This window comes from Nicotiana tomentosiformis, chromosome 9, assembly GCF_000390325.3.
Source record: "Nicotiana tomentosiformis chromosome 9, ASM39032v3, whole genome shotgun sequence".
Taxonomy (NCBI): Eukaryota; Viridiplantae; Streptophyta; class Magnoliopsida; order Solanales; family Solanaceae; genus Nicotiana; species Nicotiana tomentosiformis.
Genome location: NC_090820.1, coordinates 27242447 through 27264563, shown reverse-complemented (window position 1 = coordinate 27264563; position 22117 = coordinate 27242447). Strand labels below are relative to the sequence as shown.

At 36.4% G+C, this 22117-nt stretch overlaps 2 protein-coding genes across 2 annotated transcripts; one reads left to right on the top strand and one right to left on the bottom strand.

The window, feature by feature from the left end:
* Window positions 1-3673: 3673 nt before the first annotated feature.
* Window positions 3674-6521, bottom strand: LOC104112996 (putative vesicle-associated membrane protein 726). The gene is made up of 5 exons (XM_009623060.4): window positions 6181-6521; window positions 4935-5076; window positions 4335-4455; window positions 4156-4218; window positions 3674-4043 (listed from the first exon to the last, which is right to left on the bottom strand). The coding sequence occupies exons 1-5, from the start codon at window positions 6509-6511 to the stop codon at window positions 3897-3899; spliced, it is 804 nt and encodes a 267-aa protein (XP_009621355.2). The 5' UTR covers window positions 6512-6521; the 3' UTR covers window positions 3674-3896.
* A 12673-nt stretch (window positions 6522-19194) lies between these two features.
* LOC104113045 (uncharacterized) lies at window positions 19195-19687 on the top strand. Its single transcript, XM_070184588.1, has 2 exons — window positions 19195-19545; window positions 19661-19687. The coding sequence occupies exons 1-2, from the start codon at window positions 19195-19197 to the stop codon at window positions 19685-19687; spliced, it is 378 nt and encodes a 125-aa protein (XP_070040689.1).
* Window positions 19688-22117: the final 2430 nt, after the last annotated feature.

Here is a 22117-nt window from a genome sequence, read left to right as displayed (position 1 = left end):
GCCGGCTGAAAGCCAAGGCTACTTAGATTCTATTATTGATCACCCTAGTGTGAGCATTGCTTGGGGTCCAATTGAGACCCTTGTGAACTCTGGCACACTAGGGCTTGGTCCTTAGTCATTCTCTAAATCTCAAACTACTCATATTCATCATATTCCATCATGTTATTTGTTGTGTACCTGAATTGGCTGATTTAATTGGTGCAACACTTGGTGTTATAGTTGAATAAATTGACTTTGGGCTCCTTTATGGATTTTGGGGTTGTGTGTTGGATATGTCCCGTATTAGAGGTCTAGATACACTGTGTGAGAGTTGTTAAAGGCCCAGACAATGCTGGGTATTTCATGTTGAGCCTACTGTGGGCCTATTGTCACTATTGTGTAACATTTGTATTTTTACTCATTATTGGACATGTAATAACTTTTGTATAAACAATTGGGGCGTTAGTAAAAAGGGAAAATGGGTAGAATTTAATATATACATACAAAATGGATAGATAACATGCATATAGGACTTGGTAATTTATTTGCTATATGTGTTGTTCGATTACATGTACACTGTAGAAATCACAACATTAGAAGAAGCACACACACACAATGTCTGCTCGCAAACCCCAAATGGTGCAATTATATTTATTGTTATGTGTTATTAGAGAACCTGCCTATAGGAATTAGTTTCTCATCGTCGTTTTTCTCAATCCTCATCGCCTACTAGAAATTATGCCTATAGGATTGCAACTATTCTACTTGGCGCTGCTCACCTAGAAATTATGCCTATAGGATTAAGATATGACGATAAAATAAGCTTTAAAGTGTTGTGCGTTAGAGATCCTGCCTATAGGAAATAATTGCTTGTTAATTGGTTAATACTAGACTACTCAAACATTGTTTCCTGAGTGTCACTGTTAGGAAAGCCTGAATAATTCTGGGACTTTTCCCACCAGATTTTGTTATACTCAACTGCGTAGATCACCTAGGCATAACACATATAGGATTGGTAACTTAAAACCTTCAATAATCAGCTTGTAATACCTTAATAATTCTGTCTATAAGCAATGTCCTGCATCTGAAAATGCCCGCATACTTTGACTCAAAAATCTCCTAGAAATCATGTCTATATGTTTAAGATTTTGGATTCTGCAGCTTCCTAATTGATATATGTGTTTGCGTGCATTTGCTGCTTAAGTGTGGAGGTCAATGTGAGCCCTCAATTGCTTTTATGTGAAGTCTTTATATCTTTTGTTTGTCGCCTAGTTTTGTATTTTTGAGCAGCCTAGATAAGGTCTAAAACCATCTAAATAGAGGTCCAAAACCTCCTGAACCATAGGTCTAAAACCATCCAAATAGAGGTCCAAAACCTCCTGAACCATAGGTATGGTACGGATAGTGCACGCGTAGGGCACGACTTAGAATTGAATTAGAGCGCTCTTAAGTAAACAACTTTAACATAGTAATCGGGTAGCAGGAGTTAATAGTCTATGCCCGCTGGATAATATGAGTAATACCCTATATCAAGGGAGTTACGAAATATTATTTATGTTACACGGGGTGATCCTTTAGTCTAAAAAATTTAGGATACCCCACCCCCCCCCCCCCCCCCATTTTTCTTTCTTTTCTATTAGAATGAAAAAATAGTTGTACCTCCCTATTCAAGATCTCTTTGTAATAAATTCTTAGATTCTGTACTATCTTTGCTTACTAGATCATATAAACTAATCCATATAATTTAAGTTCGGCCGGGAACCACAGTTGTGGACCTCGATGAGTGCCTAACACCTTTTCTTTGAGGTAACTTGAGTCTTTACCCGATCTTTGGTGGCGTTGACCAGTTAAACCAGAGTCATTTATAAATAGGTGCCCTAACGCACCTTAAAAATAGTTAGGTCGCGACTCTCCTCTTTTAATACCTCCTTAAAAGAGTTGTCACATGTCAAAACCCGATTCCGCGAGAAAAAGGGGCGCGACAGGCCCAACGACTAAGTTTTGATTTTTAAAAAAAAATAGAAATTAGAGACAAAAAGATGTTAAAAAATATCTAAGGCAATGCCTTGTAAATTTATTATACAATTGTGACCTAATTTTTTAATTCAAATTTAAAGACAAAAATATTGTAAAAAGATATTCAAAACAATGCCTTGTAATTTTATTATTGCAATAAAATACATGACAATATCTTTCTTAGTCTTCCTCCCCCCTATGGAATGAGCACAACAAGGTGCTAATACCACCATTGAGAAGAAAAAGGAACTAATCAAGATATGTCAAAATACAAGTTACATAATACATACTAATTTTTGTTCATACAAGTTACATGCTATCTCTTACAAACTTCATAAATCTTTCAAGGTTCGGAGGAATTTTCGTTGGTGGTAGCGGAAAAGTAGATTGGTCATCGCCGCTTCCATTGTCGGGCGAAGCAGCATCCTCAGCAAGTTCAGCTAGCATTTCTTCGTAAGCTTCGTCTTCCTCTGGTTGTGATTCAGCAAGTTCAAAATTTCTTCATTCCGAACGGATTCAATCTCTGAAAAGTACTGATTTTTCCAAGCTCTCCCTCATAGATTTAAATAGCCAACTGCTATTTTTTAAAGCCCAACAGCTCTTTTTTTAAATTGCCAAACGACTAGTCTTTTTTTTAAAAAAAATATTCGTTGGGCCCGTTTGGCCAACAACGGGACTGGTCCAGTCCCGGTCCCTTGGCGGGCTAAACGGGCCCGGTCCTAATGGTTCCTAGGCGAGAATTGGCCCACTTAGCTCACGGGCCCGGGCCCGGGCCGATCACGGGCCCAAACCGGCCCACTTGCCACACATAGTCTGTACTATGATACTAGTTATTGGGAAGTGTGCCGTACTAAATGAAGGATATAATAATTTTAAGAGAAAAATAATAAAAACTCGCAAAACAAGACAAAATAAAATTTACATGGTTCGGCAATTTTTGCCTACTCCACGACCACACAAAATATTTTATTACTCTAAAGAGAAAGAAGAAATTTTGAGGGATAATTTACAATTGAGGTAAGGGATATCTATTTATAGGCAAATATCATAATATGAACACTGGTTCTTTTCTTGCATGCGTCAGATATTAACTCACACATTTTCTTCTTTTCTCACACCGTCGATTTTGTTGCTGGTGACTTTTGGTGCAGCATACATTTCCTTCTTTGCCTTTTGCATATTGTTCTCTTTTTTCATTAAGTATTTCTTTGACTTTTTTCCTTTCTTTGGCTATTATTTTACAGCTGAGTTTGTTCCTGTTACTACGACGATAAGGGAACGAAATTATTGGCTTACTAATGTAATTTTAATTTTCCAGGTGATGTGAGAAGTCATTTTGACGGAAGATTTTAAGTTTATAGCTTCACATCAGCTTATTTGATGAAACCAAGTTAGTACTTTGACTTGCATCGTACATAGGTGGACAAATTCTCCTTCACGTCTATCGTTTCATAAAATCAATCCAACGTACACCTAAAAGGTGTATTACATGTGGAACAAAAGTTACAATTGCCAATATAACCCTATCTTTTCATTTTTTTTAACCATTAATTTATTAAGTTGCTAATATACTCCTACTAGGCATATTGAATCGCCTGGGCATGTTAGAAATATATACAAGAAAACAGTGCATTTGAAATCAATTAATCATGAACAATTACCAAGCTTAGATGTTAAATAGTTGCAACAGAATTGTGAAATTTCATTTGGAGAAAGAGCAAAGAAGCGTAGAAACAATGGGACAATTCCCAAAAGGAGAAAAGTAAGACAAACTAATCCTGATTAATATACATCTACAATCATAATATAGTCCAATCCAGCTCCTTGTGTGCTAAATTGACTGATAATTAGTAGATTTTGTATGTGGAACAATATTGACACTGACAACATGATCAGGCAAATCAAAAGCAGTCGAAGCCAGGGCAAACGGACAAAATGATAATGAGAATTAAAGCTATGATAATCCCTAACACAATCAGTTTTATCTTCATATTTTCATACCACAACTTCCTCCTTATCTTGGTCCCTTGTTGCCTGAAGTCCTGAGCCTGAAAAAAATCACACAAAACAACTTACCAACTTTTATGGTGTTCTTAATATATGCAACAATATTATCCTAAGATTGTTATAAATTAAATTAACAATATGCATCAAGCTAACCTGTGACCGAAGATTCTCTGTTTTATCAACCAGAAGCTCAATCTTCTCACCCCGGTCTAGAACCTGATCAAGACAACATTTTGTTAAGCAGATTTATGCTATATATAGTCAGTTTTTAATGAGAAAGCACAACATATATACAAAACTTGAGATTTTCACCTTAGAAATTGTTTCCTTACCTTTTCAATGTTTTGCATCATCACTCCCTTAACTTCTGAAACTTGAGCTTTCACCTTAGCAAGCTTGTTAATTTCTTCAGGATGTTCAACACAGTACTTCATGTGCTCTTTTAACTTTGGCCTACAACAGGGGATTGATTAATTTGGGAAACAATTGTTTTGGCAATACCTAGACAAAAGATAAGGTACTTGAAGTAATTTAGAGTTAAAGTTATACATATCGACAGTGCAACGAACTTTTATCTGTTGCGCATAGAAGACAACAAGGTCATTTTTACCTGTTATACATGGCAGGTAAACTGCTTTATTTTTAATATTATTACTTTCATTTTTTATGGAAAGCTACCTTTGATGTATATACGCCTTATAAAATAATTTTTAGAATACTATCATGTCACTCGAAAGATATCGATTGGTAACGTTTCATAAAAAGTTAGAGTAATAATCTTGAAAATAAAACAGGTTACATGATACAACAAGCTAAGTAAAAATAATGTGATAGTTTAAAAATTCTTTAAATTTCTTGATATGCTTTGAATGACATGATAGTGTAAGAGAATTTATGCCTATATTGTGTGTATAATAAACAAAAGTAGGTACCCAAATTCCTTGTTCAGACTTTTAGCTGTAGCCGTTGTAGCTTTTCCTCCACCATATCTCTTGCTAAAATCATCCTTTATACGTTCCAAGAAGGCTATGGGAATTTGCCTGCCCGCTGATTCAGTAGCAACCACACAGTAGGCTGCAATACCATTCAAAGAAATCTTACTTATTAACAACAATAATAACAGCATATAATTCCATCTAAGTTATAGTACAATATTTGGTTGGTCGTATAAGAAAAATCAATCGGCATATTACTTAATACAGCATTTGATTTCCCCATTAATCTCCACGTCACTAATATCCACATAAGTTTTGCAAAAATCTATATATTATTTTACGAGGATGAAATGTGAAATAAACTTATGGTACATGACATCTTAACAAAATATCATCGAGAGAGGAAAGATGGATTAGAATTTGCCGTAGACTAACAACATTTTGCCTCAAATTAATATGTATCTCCTCTCATCCATTTCTAAATATTGAGTTCTTTAACTCACCTATTGGTGCTAACAAATGGAAAAGAAATTAAAGGAAATCCATATATATATATATATATATGGATTGAACAAAATTACTAACTCATAGCACATGTTGTTGCCCAAAAATATCTTCATCACCTCCACCCAAAAAAGCTTCCCCAATCGATCTCAAACCAATATTGAAAAATTACCCCAAACTATATCTCATAATCGCAAAACTCAATTTACCATTATCTTTTACAAATCCCGGTAAAAACATTTCTTCTTGTTCGCCATCAAGTAATCATCCGAGACAATTTAATAAAACAACCTAGTGTATTTTGTATGAAGAAGTCATTTTTAAAATTTTTTAAAAAAAATAATCTGAGAACATATATATTTTCCTCAAATATCAGAAAATACGTTTCTCGTGAAAAGTATTTTCGTGGAAAATGACTATGTCATACGAAGAACTGATAATGATTTTTAGATGCATTAGAAATGGTTCACCTCCTCAAGCAAATAGGTCGTATAAACATACCATTGTGCAATTTACACATAATCGATCAATTATTTTGCGAAAACATTCCTTTTACTCTTTTTTCTACCATGCTGCATCCAATCGATCAAAATTGCTACAACAAAAACTAGATATCAACGTCATACAAATTAGGGTTAGCTATATGAATCCTTATTGTCTATGTCGTTCCATTTATAAACGTAGAAAAAGCTTTTATTATAAAATGCAACGTGAATATATGGAAAGAAAGGAAACTGACTGAATCCATTCTCGGCGAGGAAATTGAAAGTGTGGCCATCGCAGTTGTAGGTGAACCTGTTATTTGATGCTGGTAATTTTTGAAGGCATTGCGAGGCAATGCTATTGAAATTACCAGTGAACTCGGTGTATTCTGCCAAGATCACCGTTCCCCGGGCGACGAAGCTGTAGATTAACGTTTGTTGCCCCATCTCCCCTCTTTCACTTCTCTTGAATCCCTTGTAAATGGAGAATCCCCTTAAGGAAAAAGGGATTCTAGAGAGAAAGAAGAAAGGGAATAGGAGGAAGAGGAGAGGAATGGAGGGGAGAGAAATAGGGATAATATTTTGCATGCAAGCAAAAATGATAAGAAAAATTGATGGTATGAATGTTATCTCTTTGTACGCTTTTAATTTCCTTTTTAAAAAAATAAAGTCTTCTCTTTTTTTACCTTTTTTTTTTTTACATGCTTGAGGGCTTAATCTAATTTTGGTTCTCATATTCTCTCTTTCTAAGCAAGTATTGGTAAGGATAATATTTCATTTGGTACGTTTCACAATCTGAAATTTGGTTTTTTTTTTTTTCTATTTCGATCGAGTATATATATTCTTTAATTAACTATACTTCTTAATGTGAAATAAGAGAGAACTGAAAAAATTGAATTGGTTATGCCAAGGTCGATCACTCATATGGAAATCTTAAAATAATATATGCAATTAATCTAGAAAAATTAAGTAGAAAAAATTCTTGAAATATTCTATAAAATATTTTGGAAATATAGGCACATTCTGAACACGTTCCCTCAAAGTCAATATGATGAAGCTACTTGAATTTGATATCAAAACTAAAATGTTCAAAATAAGGTGTTATTTGATGACATGGCACTCATAACTGAATAATCATGAGTAGACCTTAACGTGGCTGCAAACTAGATCGTGATATATTGAATAAAAATGTATATGGGCTGGAAGGGTGAAGTTCATAGATACCTATTTCTGGAGCCGCCATTAAAGGTATATGTGTATTGCACAAATTTACAAAATTTACGCACAGACTGAAATTCTTCTGTCTCTTTAATGCAATTTCATAATCGAATATGAATTTTTTCTATTTTTTCAATATAACTTTAGAAAATTTGGGTCTTAAGTAATTCTATTTCTTCAATGCAACTTCAAAATCGGATATGTAGTTCTTTTATATCTTTCCAATACAACTTTAAAAAAACAGATCTTAAGTAGTTCTTGTTGAGGTTTTATTTTTAAGATGAAATAGTCTTAAAATGAGGGTGAATGGGAAATGGAGGGAAAATAAAATTTTGAGTAAAATTTTAAGTTTCCCCCTCTTGACAATGAGACATTGTCCCATATTGGAAGAGGAAAAGATTTTTGGTGGGTATATATATAATTGCTCTTCTTGTAACTCTTAAAGAGTTAAGAAGAAAGCAAGCCTCGCGCCGTCGTCGTCGCTCGGCTCGGCTACAGCTACGGCTTCGGCTTCGGCTTCGGATTCTTTGGACCAAATTTATTTGTTAATAGTAAATATTAACGTAAGATTATCCGCATTTGTAACGGATATTTTTCAATCTGTGTATTGACTATTTGAAGTACCGCTACACCAGTGTGTGATTCGTTCTATCCTGGGAGGAAATAATCCATTACCTTGGGTACTAGGAGGGGATTAAATTCCTTAAGGAAACACTGTGAATTCAGTGGGCTCGAATTAATTACTGTTTCATTACGTTAACTTATATTTTGCAGAATTATTATTTACAAATACAGCAATATTGGCGGGACTAACAGTTCTATCTCTTAAATTCAATTGTAGAAGTCGGATCTTAAGTTCTTCTATTTTTCTAATGCAACTTCATAAAATTCGGATATTAAATAGTTCTATATCTTCAATGCAATTTCAGTAATCGAATCTTAAGTTCTGAAACATAAATTTATTATTCAAATTTTAACAATTCAACACACGATTCAATCCTCAAATCTACTCCAATGAGCTCAAATTTGAAACATAACTTTCAAATATCATAAAGAACAAACCCAAATTATTAAATTGTCAAAACAATAACAAATCCAACAAAGCCATTTTGCAACTAAGAAGAAAAAAAAGAGAAAAAAACCAAATAGCTTCTAGATACATGGGACATGAATACAAAGAAGAACAAAGCAACATTGAAGCTCCTGGATACATGAGATATGAATACAAAGAAGAAGAATGCAGCAACAAAGCCCCTGGATACATGGGATATGAATACAGAGAAGAACAAGGCAACAGCGAAAAAGAAGAGAGCGCATCTGAAGATACCAAAAAATTAACTATCAACTAAACTTTTTTTTAAAAAAAGAGTATAATTTAAATGGGGTGCCCAAATAAGGCACCCCTTAAAATTATACTTGCTGGAAGCAAAATATGTTTTGAAAGCTCAATGGACCAGGAAGTTTTATAATGAAAATTTTTTATAAACCCCTATTGTGTAGTGGTTATTAACTTGCTATAGCTACCATTTACTAAATTACTTCCTATAGCTATGTTTTCACTTGTTATAGAGTGTATTCAATATATTTAAACTACTGTATTCATGAATACAGTAGCAAAACTCGACGAAAAACAGGGAAGTGCAGCTAAACATAGAATGTATTCATATGTATTCGTGAATACAGTAACGTAAATCTGCGTAAAAAAAGGTCCCTTCAACTGTTTAAAAATGGTAAGAGAATCAATTAACGCGATAGACTCCTAATATAACTCAACAAACTCAATTATAACACGTAAAATTTGTATTTCCAGTTATAGAAAAGATTCTCAGCCGAAAAACAGCCCAAAACAGAACAATCTTCAGAGATTCAATCCATCCTTTCTTTTTTGGTATCGTTCGTGGAATTTCTGGCACGCTGATTCTCACGACCCAAAATCCAATAAGGGCCGTGATGGCGCCGGACACCACTGTCAGCCAAGCCAATAATAATTACTTAATTGGATTCTTATTTTTATTATTTTTGAAATCATATTTTTCTTTAATTTAAATGGTAAAGAATGGGGATTTACAGTGTAAATAATAATACTTTTAACGAATTTAATACATAACAATCCAAAATCATCCCAAAACCCGGTGTCACAAGTGCATGAGCATCAACTAAGAATGTAAAATAAAATATAATATATGTCCGGAATACAAATTTAGACAGGAGAAATATAAATACTCTGAAGGAGACTCTGTCGGTTGCGGGTCGTAATATGGAATGCAGCTAACGTAAGTCCCCGCATGCATACACGCCTATGCTCTCACAAGACCACTAGTCACATATGTACCTGCACAAAAATGTGCAGCAAGTGTAGTATAAGTATGTAATCAACGTGTACCCAGTAAGTATCTAGCCTAACCCCGGAGAAGTAGTGACGAGGGGTCGACATCGACACTTACTAGTGATCCAATAATATCATGTACAGTAAAGAGGTAAGTAAATATGAGGCAGAGCAAATAAATGAGATAAACAAGTATAGATCATGTGGTACAAATACTCCTCTTTACAAGAAACTCAAGCTCTCCATTTGAAATTCCCTCCTTAATCGGAGCATATATATAAATATAGTGGATCTCATCAGATAGATTTTCATAACCCAAATCGTAAAAACTCACAGATACTCTGGCTTTTTGCCAAATATTACGCACGATTCCATGAGGATATGATATAGAAAATGCGAAGGCGTACGCCCCGATCCAACATAATAATAAAATTGTGCACTGCCGAGGGTCGAACGGCACGAACCATAGGTGCATCTATTAACTGCCGAGGTGAACGGCCCTCTCCTATGAGAGTGAGGTACATAAATCCTGTCGAGACGAACGGCCCAATCCCATAAGAATAAGAGGCTTTGACGGGTCCTTGGCCCCACTCACGAATAAACGTGTGAGTTGTAATTTCTTTAACAAAACCCTTTGAACAAAACATATATGTATATATGTATATATATATATATATATATCACGGAAAGAACTACCCAACCCACTTAATCCACACCATGCACCGCATAATTCACATGACCATAATAACATCCCCCGATCACAACAACTGAAATCCTACGAATCTGATGCTCACAACACACCTCATGACCCATATAAATCATGTTCCAAATCTTGCAATACTGCCATGACAGAGAAGATGTGTAGAACTCATGACCACCTGCCGAATCACAATTTATGGAGTCTCTCCTCTCGACAAGAACCATTACCTCATTCTGAACTAAATAACAATATTTACTCTATAATATGCTTCATATAAATCTGATCGCACTGATCCCAGGTCCAATAATTTCGTCTCACCCAGTACAAGCTGCTCAGGCAATAAGCCACCTCAGACACTACCAAAAATCTCGTATGATGCCACAAAGTGCCAACAAGATACCCACTCGAATGTGATACATAAGAAAAAAAAATGAACTCTGGAAAGAACTACTCGACCCACATAACTAATTAAACCACCGAAAAGGATGTTATGAACCTTCCTAAGGAAATGAGAAGCAAAACACGCAATAATAGATATGAAAAACTGTACCCAATAACACACTGTTACGGCGTGCCACCCGATCCACACATGATACCGTTGCGGCGTACAACCCGATCCAACCATGATACCCGTGGCAGCGTGCCACCCGATCCAAACAACATATCTGTGGCGGCGTGCCACCCGATCCACCCATAATAATCTAAAGAAAACACACATCGAGCCGTAACGCTTATACTCACAAAATTCCCGAATATCAACCATAAGCACGCCAAGTGCATAATACAAATCCTGGGGAGACGGGTAGCGTCATACGCTATAAAACTCAAACATAACTAAGGTGCGATATATGATCTGCATCTTGAGAGCCATCCTGCTCACATAATACCACAAACCATACGGGATCTCAATACGAGTGCGAATAATCAAACCACCTCACAACCCACCTGGTATAATATAGATTACACGGAATAGCTGACGACCAAAATAACATCCAAGGCCTGAAGACCCCTCCGAAAACAACGCTATGCTGAAATGAACACATCCGGCCTGATATAGAGCCCATATTCACATTTAGATCCATCTACGGACCTCAAACCGATTCTGATCATACCATGCTTGGCTGAATAGCCTCGCAAGGACCCACAATGACCTATTCACGACACATAAGAACAGTCGTCAAATCCAGAACAAACTTCCACATTCCACAACCAAATGAACCGAGTGCCCTTCAGGCATAAATTCTCACATTAGCGGTAGTACCAAATCTCCATACTTGGTTCTAAACTTTAATCAATTAGGAGACTACATGTCACACTTATGCAATCTTCCCGTGGGATACGCTTCCATGACCTTTTGCACCAGTTAACAAGTCTGCACATCCATACAACCAGCCACACTAATGCTGTAAAGCAAATCAAGAAGCCGCAAATCAGTACACCAAGCCTCTTACACAGGACACCGATCTCAGGTGATGCTAAAGACAATACCAGCTCACTCTAAACATCTGAATTCTTCCCTAATCATCCGAGCTCGTGACATTCTTGTCAACACCGAACCGCAACCTTGATCCTCAACTTCCAATTCCCATGCTACTCACTGCACCTAATCATGCCAATGCGCAAGAGTACAAGAATTTCATCATAACTCCTGAACCACTAATAGAATACACACTTCAGCATATAGGAACCTCTCACTTGACTCATTTCAGGAGAACCATTGCAACACGTGACTGAATTCTCATAACCGCAGAAACTACAACCCCAAGTAGTGGTCTAATCCACCATGTCCCTTCCGGGATCCATTTTCACACAACAGGCCATATGAATCGAATACCTTCCAAATCAACCAAGTTGTGGTGGCACTCAAGCCCAAGTGTACAACCACAAACCACATGTATAACTTCACGCTGGAGAAACTGGTCACTTCCATAACCGTGATGATTTAACCATTACCAACTGAGTCACTTCTTCTAATTTACTCGGGACTTGCCTTAGAAATAATAATAGCTCCTTTCAAAGCAACATTAACCCAAATCCGCACTCATCCTGAGTGACCTTATTTCACGAGACCGCGTTGTCTCCAAAACCCACGAACCATCGTATTCCCTCCTTATGCGCATATTCGCATCTTCAACTGGTACACCCATTCTGAAAATTCCTCTATGAATCCGAAGTTATTTTCTCCCATTCCTCAAATGACACACCGCAGACCGATGATAATGTAGAACACTCCAAACTACCTTTCATAATCCACTGCAAAAGCTCAAATACTTAACCATACTACTGGCTCGAAATCCTTAGGCGCCGCACTTTAATTTTGAACCTACTAGGACCATTGTTGAGAGTCACCCACTCTAACTTGGTCCCGAATATAATCAACTCCAAGGCCTTGTTAGCACGTGAACGCCCTCTCAAAGAAGCACCCGGATGAATCATCTTTCTTGTACATCATATCTACACGAAGCATAAATCATGAGACTTCCCAAAGCCCGAACATATATTGATAAGGCCAATTATAGCACACATTCCTCAAATCCTTTGCTCAAATCACCACTGATGTTCTCTTCCTTAGCCGTAATAACCCACCAATATGTTGATAACCAGAAACCTCCCAAGTAAACATCCATGCAATCCAATCGTAGGCGGTGGGGCTCTCCTACTCAGCTTGAAGCTATAATTACATAACCCTGGGACCCGCCAAGATTCCTTCTTCCCCAATGACATCAGCTAAAAGTCCAACAACGCATTCCAAACTCGAAGTCATGTTGCATCCAAATAAAATCCATGGTCCTAGTCACTGCCCATCACGATTCCCAAATTGCCATAAGCTTCTCTCAAGGCATGTGGCTATCCTACCCCAGAACCCATATGCTACTCTGTCACTCTCCCACGTTGGTCAAACCCTCTCCTTTAACCAACTACTCGACTTCTGTTTTCTTACACTTGGCCTTCTAGAAGTTTAACCACCGCAAGACACCTCCCATGTGTCCTTCCTCATCCTCTGTTGCCCAGTTGTTGCCCCAATTCCAAATCCATCTCTATAACACTTGAACCAATAGATCGCTACCACTCTAAACCTCTCCGAAGATCATCCTTCTTGAGCCATCAACATTAGGATTACCAATTCAATTCTGAACTACAGCCCACTACGATATCTGACAGCCGCTTCCCCGGTACCATTCACAATACTCTGCACCAAAGGTGATTTGAACAAGGCCATAACACCGGCAAACTTAACATATTCAATCAAGGACGACGACACTACATCTCGGATGAAGATTCCACTACACTCAAAAATACCAAGTCTCTTTACTCCATCAATCCAACCTGAACATTCTTAGTCCGATTGTCTTTCCCTCCGCTGGAAATAAAATACTGAACCTCCAAATCACGCATTGAGAAAAACCTTCTTTTAATTCATTCATTGCCCTTATACGTAGACAAGTATCCTACCATTACTTTAATATTGTGCGATAACAACTCGTGAACATCATAGCAATTGGTGCATCGCCCCAAAACTATCAGAAATATAGCTAGAGCTGAGATGACAGAACATCCTTCCACAAGGCGATGACATCAGCCCAATCGAATACGCAGGGAGAAACATCCTACTCTACATCAGTAGTGCCATTACAATTCCTTGATTCCAAATTTATAACAAGCGCTTCACGTCGCATAAGATTGAATGGGAAGTAAATGGAGGCATAAGCCTCAAAGGAATCAAATCGCACGATGAGGAATCAAGAAGGGAAGTGCTCATAACAGTCTTGTAGCCTCTCGAAGATAAGTACAGACGTCTCCGTACCGATCCGCAAGACTCTACTAGACTCGCTCATGACTCGTGAGACCTAAGTGAACCTAGTGCTCGGATACCATGTTGTCACGGCCCAAAATCCAATAAGGGTCGTGATGGCGCCGGAAACCACTGTCAGGCAAGCCAACAATAATTACTTAATTAGGTTCTTATTTTTATTATTTTTGAAATCATATTTTCCTTCAATTTAAATGGTAAAGAATGTGGATTTACAGAGTAAATAATAATACTTCTAACGAATTCAATACATAACAACCCATAATCATCCCAAAATCCGGTGTCACAAGCATCAACTAGGAATATAAAATAAAATACAACATCTGTCAGGAATACAAATTTGGACAGGAGAAATATAAATACTCTGAAGGAGACTCTGCCGTTTGCGGGTCGCAATATAGAATGCAGCTTACGTAAATCCTCGCATGCATACACGCCTCTGCTCTCACAAGACCACTAGTCACATATGTACTTGCACAAAACTGTGCAGCAAATGTAGTATGAGTACGTGATCAACGTGTACCCAGTAAGTATCTAGCCTAACCCCGGAGGAGTAGTGACGAGGGATCGACATCGACACTTACTAGTGGTCCAATAATATCATGTACAATAAAGAGGTAAGTAAATATGATGCAGAGCAAACAAATGAGATAAACAAGTATAGATCATGTGGTACAAATACCCCTCTTTACGAGAAACTCAAGCTCTCCATTTGAAATTCCCTCCTTAACCGGAGCATATATATAAATATAGTGGATCTCATCAGATAGATTTTCATAACCCAAATCGGGAAAACTCACAGATACTCTGGGTGTTTTCCAAATATTACGCACGATTACTTGAGGATATGATATAGGAAATGTCGAGGCGTACGGCCCGATCCAACATAATAATAAATTTGTGCACTGCCGAGGGTTGAACGGCACGAACCATAGATGCATCTATTAACTGCCGAGGCGAACGGCCCTCTCATATGAGAGTGTGGTACATAAATCCTGTCGAGGCGAACGACCCGATCCCATAAGAATAAGAGGCTTTGACGGGTCCTTGGCCCCACTCACGAATAAACGTGTGAGTTGTAATTTCTTTAACAAAACACTTTCAACAAAACATATATGTATATATATCACGGAAATATGCCGTAAGAAGAGTAAAATTACTCCGGGTCTAATCGTGAAATCGTGAAGTCTATACAATAGTAAATCTAGTCTCAAATAGAATGTAAAGCAGGGGAATTAATAAGTGAGAGACTACTCAAATTGTACATCTATAGCATGATGTGAACCTAAGTCTACCCGGACAATAACATGAATGTAGCTACGCACGGGCTCTCGTCACCTTACGCGTACGTAGTCACCACAACAAGTAGCACATATCAAACATATCGCCTAGGGGTAATTTTCCCCTCACAGAGTTAGACAGGAGACTTACCTCGCTCCGAAATTTCATAACCGGCTCCAAAGCCCTCTAACACCTCAAACTGATTCCCGTCGCTCCAAAACTAGTCAATTAAGATGCAACCCAATCAAAAGGTACTCTAATACTCATAATTAATCAATTTATAACAATTTTCTACTCCGCTCGAAAAGTCGATAAAATCACCCTCGGGCCCATGTGCCCAGATTCCGAAATTTTTTGAAGATAAACACTACCCATAGCATTACGAACACAAATATTTCCGAAAATGTTTGAAGATAAACACTACCCATAGCATTACGAGCTCAAATATATAATTTATTCTCAATTTCATTCCCAAATTCGTGGTCAAAATCCAAAAATATAATTTCTAGGTTTTCTACCAAAATCCCCCCACAATTTCTACTAATTTCCATGCTTAAATCCTTATACAAACCGTGTATTTAACTTGCAAAGGATAGGAATAACTTACCTTGGCATAGATGATGAAAACCCCCACTTAAAACTCTCTAAAATCGCCCAACCAAGTGGAAAATGGGCCAAATCCCGTTTTAAAGGAAACCTCACTGCCCAGCTCGAATTCTCGCACCTACGGTCACTTGACCGCTTCTGCGGTTCCGCAGGTGCGGCAATTATTGCGTTTCTGCAGAGATGCCCTCCAGCCGCTGCTTCTGCGCCTTCCCTTCCGCGGGTATGGTCTCGCTTCTGCGGCAAGATAACGGCATCTGAGGTCTCAGCACTGCTCAACTAAAATCGCACCTGCGCCCGTTATGGCCGCTTCTGAGGCTCTGCACCTGCGGCCAAAACCTCGCAGGTGCGGTTACACCAGATACTAGCTGCCTCATTATTCCTTTAGTCCAAAAATTGATCTGTTAACTATCCGGAATCCACCCGAGGCCCTCGGGACCTCAACCAAATATACCAACACGTCCTAAAATACATTACAAACTTAGTCGAGGCATCAAATCACTCCCAACAACATCAAAACTACGAATCACCCTCCAATTCAAACTTAGTGAACTTTGAAACTTCAACTTCTATAATCAATGCCGAAACATATCAAATCACGTCTGATTGACCTCAAATTTTGCACGCAAGTCATAATTGACATTACGAACCTACTCAAACTTCCAGAATTGGAATCAGACCCTGATATCAAAAAGTCCACTTCCGGTCAAACTTATCAAAAACCTTCAAAGTTCCAACTTTCGCCAAATGACCCTGAAATGACCTACAGACCTCCAAATCCACATCCGGACGCGCTCCCAATACCAAAATTACCATACGAAGCTATTCCCAGACTCAGAATCCCAAACGGACATTGATAGCATTGAAATGCACTCCATCCCAAATTTATGAAATCCTTCCAAAATGCCAACTTCCACAATAGGAACCAAAATATTTCCGGGTCATTCAAAACCCGAACCGGACATACGCCCAGGTCCAAAATCATCATACGAACCTATTGGAACCTTCCAATCCCGATTCCGATATCGTTTACTCAAAAATCAAACCTTAGTTAATTCTTCCAACTTAAAGCTTCCGAAATCAGAATTTTCATCCCAAACTAACTCTGAACTTCCCGAAATTCAATTCTGACCACACGTTCAAGTCATAATACCTGAAGTAAATCTGCTCAGGGTCTCAAATCGCTGAATGATGTGCTAGATCTCAAAATGATCGATCGGGTCATTACACTGATATTATTCGAAATTCATACAAGTATAAACAGAAATAGACTGAAATTCAATTTTACATATGGAAACTTTAACCGTGCTACTGTGTCATTCTGGAAAGTGGAACAGTGAGAATAACTATGTTAATTATTCAATTGAGGGGATACTAATAAAGGAGTATGCGTCGTACAATGATTTGGTTACTTCAATTTCGAAGCAATTTGCCATAGATTTGAGCTCAAAGTCAATTAAAATTGAATACAAAGTGGAATAAAATTGCACGCCAATATAAATACACAACGACATAGGTTGCAGGGTGTATGTAGAGTTGAAAAGAACAGAGAATTCGGGATGTATCCTTTGTGTATAACAACAATGGACAAAAAAGTTGTAGCTGGAGGTAGTTTAATTTAAGACAGCCTAATGCAAATATACGAAGTAGATGGGGTGAGTAAATTTGATACAATTGATACACTTGCTCTTGAGTCAGTCAATTTAGGTGAACCAATTGAGGTGTTCGAACTGAAAAGTGATTTGATTATTTCAAAAACTAATTAAATAGAGGTCATAGATGGACAAGTATATAAGGATAAGGCCACATTGAAAGTGGTGATTGAGAATTATGCAATTGCAGAAAGGTTTCAATTCTGGGTTGATAGGTCTAATGCTATCAGGTTTGAGTGTTCTTAATTACAACCTGTTGAACAACATGTTTTATTCAATTGTATGGATATGTTTTATGAATTTTTGTATAATGTATTCATGGCAAAAAATTTAAAAATACAGCATGTATAATATATATATTTCATAATATATGATTTCCTTCGTTCTATTTTTCGTGTATTAGTGTTTATGTACTTGAATTTTCTGAAACAATTATATCGTGTATACATATGTAACACTGTATTCACATGTATATAAGTGTATTATCTAATCATGTATATATATGTAACATTGTATTTACATGTATATGAGTGCATTCTGTAATCATGTATACATATGTAACACTTTATTCATATGTATTCAAAAAACAAGTTATAGTATATTCAAAAACAAACATTGTATTTTATTGTATGTTTTCATATAAACAACTTTGTTTGCAAATGAAAATGTTGGGTGTATATAGACAAATCAGTTGTAGTTTTTGTTTATATTTTATATCCATACATAACTGATCGTATGTATTACATAAATGTATTTGCAGCTATACATTATTATGTATTTCAGAGGATTGTGAATGGCGATTTAAGGCTTCTAGCATTAACGAATCACAAATGTTCAAAGTGAGGGAATTAAATGATAAGCATACATGTCCGTTGAAGGATAAGGTGTATGAGCAACGTCAAGCAAGTAGTAGCCTTATTGGTGGTATAATTAAGTCCAAGTTTACTAATCATAAGAGGAAATACACCCCAAAGGATATAATTAATGATGTGAAATCAGACTTTGGTGTAGATGTTAGTTATATGTTGGCGTGGCGGGCTAAAGAAAAGGCAATGAATTTTTTGAGAGGTGAACCGGTTGATTCATACAATAAATTACCAGGGTACTTATATACACCGGATATGACATATCCTGGTTCGCATATTAGAATGGTAAAATCACCCAAAAATGAGTTCATGTATTTGTATATATCATTGTATGCTTTTATAAAGGGGTTCGATCACTATAGACCCATCGTGGTTGTGGATGGCAGCCACCTAAAATCGACATACACAGGGACACTCATCTCGGCTAGCACGTTGGATGGTGCAGGTGAGTCTGTTAAAAAGGATATATATGGATTATAATAAAATTTGTTAAGTTTACTGCCTAATACAAATTGAATGATATATTTTTAATATGTATGAAATTGTATTTACAGGTCATATAATGCCACTAGCATATGGTGTTGTTGATTCATAGAACGATGTTGCTTGGTTGTGGCTCTTTGAGCAATTCAATGAAGTACATGGTGAGAGGGAAAACATGTGCATTATTTCAGATAGGAATGAGAGCATCATCAAATCTGTATCGAGAGTGTATCCTACGGTACCCCATTTTGCTTGTATATGGCATCTATGGAACAACGTATATAAGAAAGTCAAAAAGAGTCATTCAAAGTTGAGCGAGATATACTTCTCGATGGCAAAATCATACACTCAGGATGAATTTGATAGTCTAATGGAAAAGGTGGAGAAGGTAGATATTCGGGTGAAAGAATACTTGGAATTAGCTAGATACGAAAAGTGGGCTAGGTTGTATGCACATGTTAACCGGGGATGGACCATGACATCAATTATTGTTGAATCAATCAATATTGCACTTGTATCAGCAAGAGAATTGCCAATATACGACTTCCTAGAAGAAGTTAGGAAGATGTTTGGACGTTGGAATTGCAGCAATTGGAAAGAAGCTTCACACACGTACACAACGCTTGGGAAAAAGTACCAGGAGATGCTTACTTTGAATGAGGCAATGTCTACATGTATGACTGTAAGTTCTTTTTTTGCTTTAAGTCCTTGCATCATGTATTTAGGCCTGGTATAACATGTATTTATTTCTGATACAATTTTTACTATTAACATACTGCATGCTCATTGTATTATAGCACTTGTGCATGTATTCTGTTTTATGAAACGGTTTTAGAAACTGGTTATTATACATATACATTACTTGTTTATACATTTGCATTTCATTGGTTGTATTCAATGGTTTTGTTTCAAATTAGATGCATTTCCTAGCAGATAGACTATATTTTGATGTATATCACTGTATTCCTCAGTTAAATGTGTTCATCTTTAATAGTCTGTCAGTCTAAATATAGTCTGTATTCTATTGTATTACATATATTTCATTGTATTTCATTGTATGTCATTGTATTTCATACATACATATATTATATTTAGATTTCTGAAAGTTTAATATTTGTTGACATGCTGTATATTAAAACTTTTTTTATTGTATACATGTATACTGTATTTAATACGTCTATTCTTTGAGATATATATGACTTTTTACAAATGTCCAAAACTTATATTTCTCAGTTTAATGTAGGTTGTACCATCGACTGAACACTTGCATATGGTGAACGATGAAGGAAGGAATTATACCATTTGCCTCCTAGAGGAAAAGTGCAGTTGTGGGCGGTTCCAAGTTGACGAATTACCATGACCACATGCTTGGGCTGTCTTGAAAAGCAAGTTTCTAATGTTAGAAGATTATTGCTCGGACTATTACAAACCAAAGTCTGTTGTAATGATATACGAGATGCCCGTGTATCCGCTGCCTGATCGAAATGAATGGAATATACCAGCACATATATCAGAGGAAGTTGTCTTACCACCAAAATGGAAAAGATCTCCTGGAAGGCCAAAGAAGAAGCGCGGTAAGCCGTTTAGTGAATTGTTGTAGAAGAAAAATCAACATTCGTGTAGTATATGTGGGCATGGAGGACATAATAAGCGTACTTGTAGAAATGCTCCACGTAGGAATTAGTTCATGTTCTGATTTCAATTACTGCAATAACAATATGTCATAGATTTCTTCAAGTTTTATATTACATATTGATTTATTGGTGTATTGGATTCTTGCGTGATGAATTTTTTTAGTACAGTTTACTAAAAATATTTTTTATAAACTGCTGAATACATACTGCAAATATATTTGAATACATGTATACATTTGTTAAATACATATGAATACATATTGCTGAATATATAGTGCAATACATATGAATACATACTACAGATATATTTGAATACATATATACATCTGATGAATACATATGAATACATAATGCTGAATATATAGTGCAATACATATGAATACATACTGCAGATATATTTGAATACATATATACATCTGTTGAATACATATGAATATATAATGCTAAATATATAGTGCAATACATATGAATACATACTGCAGATATATTTGAATACATATATACATCTGCTGAATACATATGAATATATAATGCTAAATATATAGTGCAATACATATGAATACATACTGCAGATATATTTAAATACATATATACATCTGCTCAATACATACGAATAGATACTGCTGAATATATACTGCTGGACAAAATAGTGAAACAAAGTAAGCTTTGAAATTATATAATTACATTGAATACAGTTAAATACAGTGAACTTATTGAAAAAGTAAGAAAAACTAAAGATAGTGAATACAGTGAAATACATGGAATACAACGAGATACATTAAATACAATAAAAATACACAGTATACATATCTAATAATTATTTTTTTTAAATATAGAAAAAAAATAAACACAGTGCATACAATGCATAAAGTGAATACATGACTTGTAATACAAATTTATTGTTGAACATATATTAGAATAACTTAATTGCTATTAATAAAAAATACATCTGAATATATATATAATAGTAATTAAAAAAAACAAAAGAATACATACTGAAAATACACTGAATAAATGCTGCTGGAAACTTATTGATGTGTCACGACCCGAAATTTCCCACCGACGGGACCGTGATGGCGCCTAACATTTCAGTTGCTAGGAAAGCCAACGTTAGAGAATCATTAAACCAATTCCTTATTTCCATTCAGTAATTAACAATAATTAACTAAGATGAAATATAATAAGTGCGGAATATCATAAAACTGTATTAATTACTACCACCCGGATCTGGAGTCACAATTCACGAGCATTCTAGAATTTACTACAAGTAATAGCCTAAAAGAAATACAACTGTCTGAATGAAAGAAACAGTAGAACAGAAAAGATAGACGGGGACTTCAAGGTCTGTGAACGCTGACAGATCTACCTTGAGTATCCGGACAGCGGACCAATAGCAAAATCTCGATCAACCCGAGCCGGTATCAAAATCTGCACAGAAAGTGCAGAGTGCAGTATCAGTACAACCGACCCCATGTACTGGTAAGTATCGAGCCTAACCTCGGTGAAGTAGTGACGAGGCTAGGACAAGACACCCACATATAACCTGAACAGTGTAATCATGCTAGTGGCAACAACAGTAAATAACGAAATAACACAAAAATAATGGGAAGGGAACATGTA

Excerpts from the sequence above, each read along its gene's own strand:
- LOC104113045 (XM_070184588.1), top strand. The coding sequence starts at position 19,195 with ATGGCAAAATCATACACTCAGGATGAATTTGATAGTCTAATGGAAAAG. Across the intron at positions 19,546-19,660 it reads CAATGTCTACATGTATGACT|CACTTGTGCATGTATTCTGT; the intron begins GTAAGTTCTTTT and ends ATTGTATTATAG.
- LOC104112996 (XM_009623060.4), bottom strand. The coding sequence starts at position 6,511 with ATGCAAAATATTATCCCTATTTCTCTCCCCTCCATTCCTCTCCTCTTC. Across the intron at positions 4,456-4,934 it reads AGTCTGAACAAGGAATTTGG|GCCAAAGTTAAAAGAGCACA; the intron begins GTACCTACTTTT and ends CCCCTGTTGTAG. Across the intron at positions 4,219-4,334 it reads TGATGCAAAACATTGAAAAG|GTTCTAGACCGGGGTGAGAA; the intron begins GTAAGGAAACAA and ends TGTCTTGATCAG.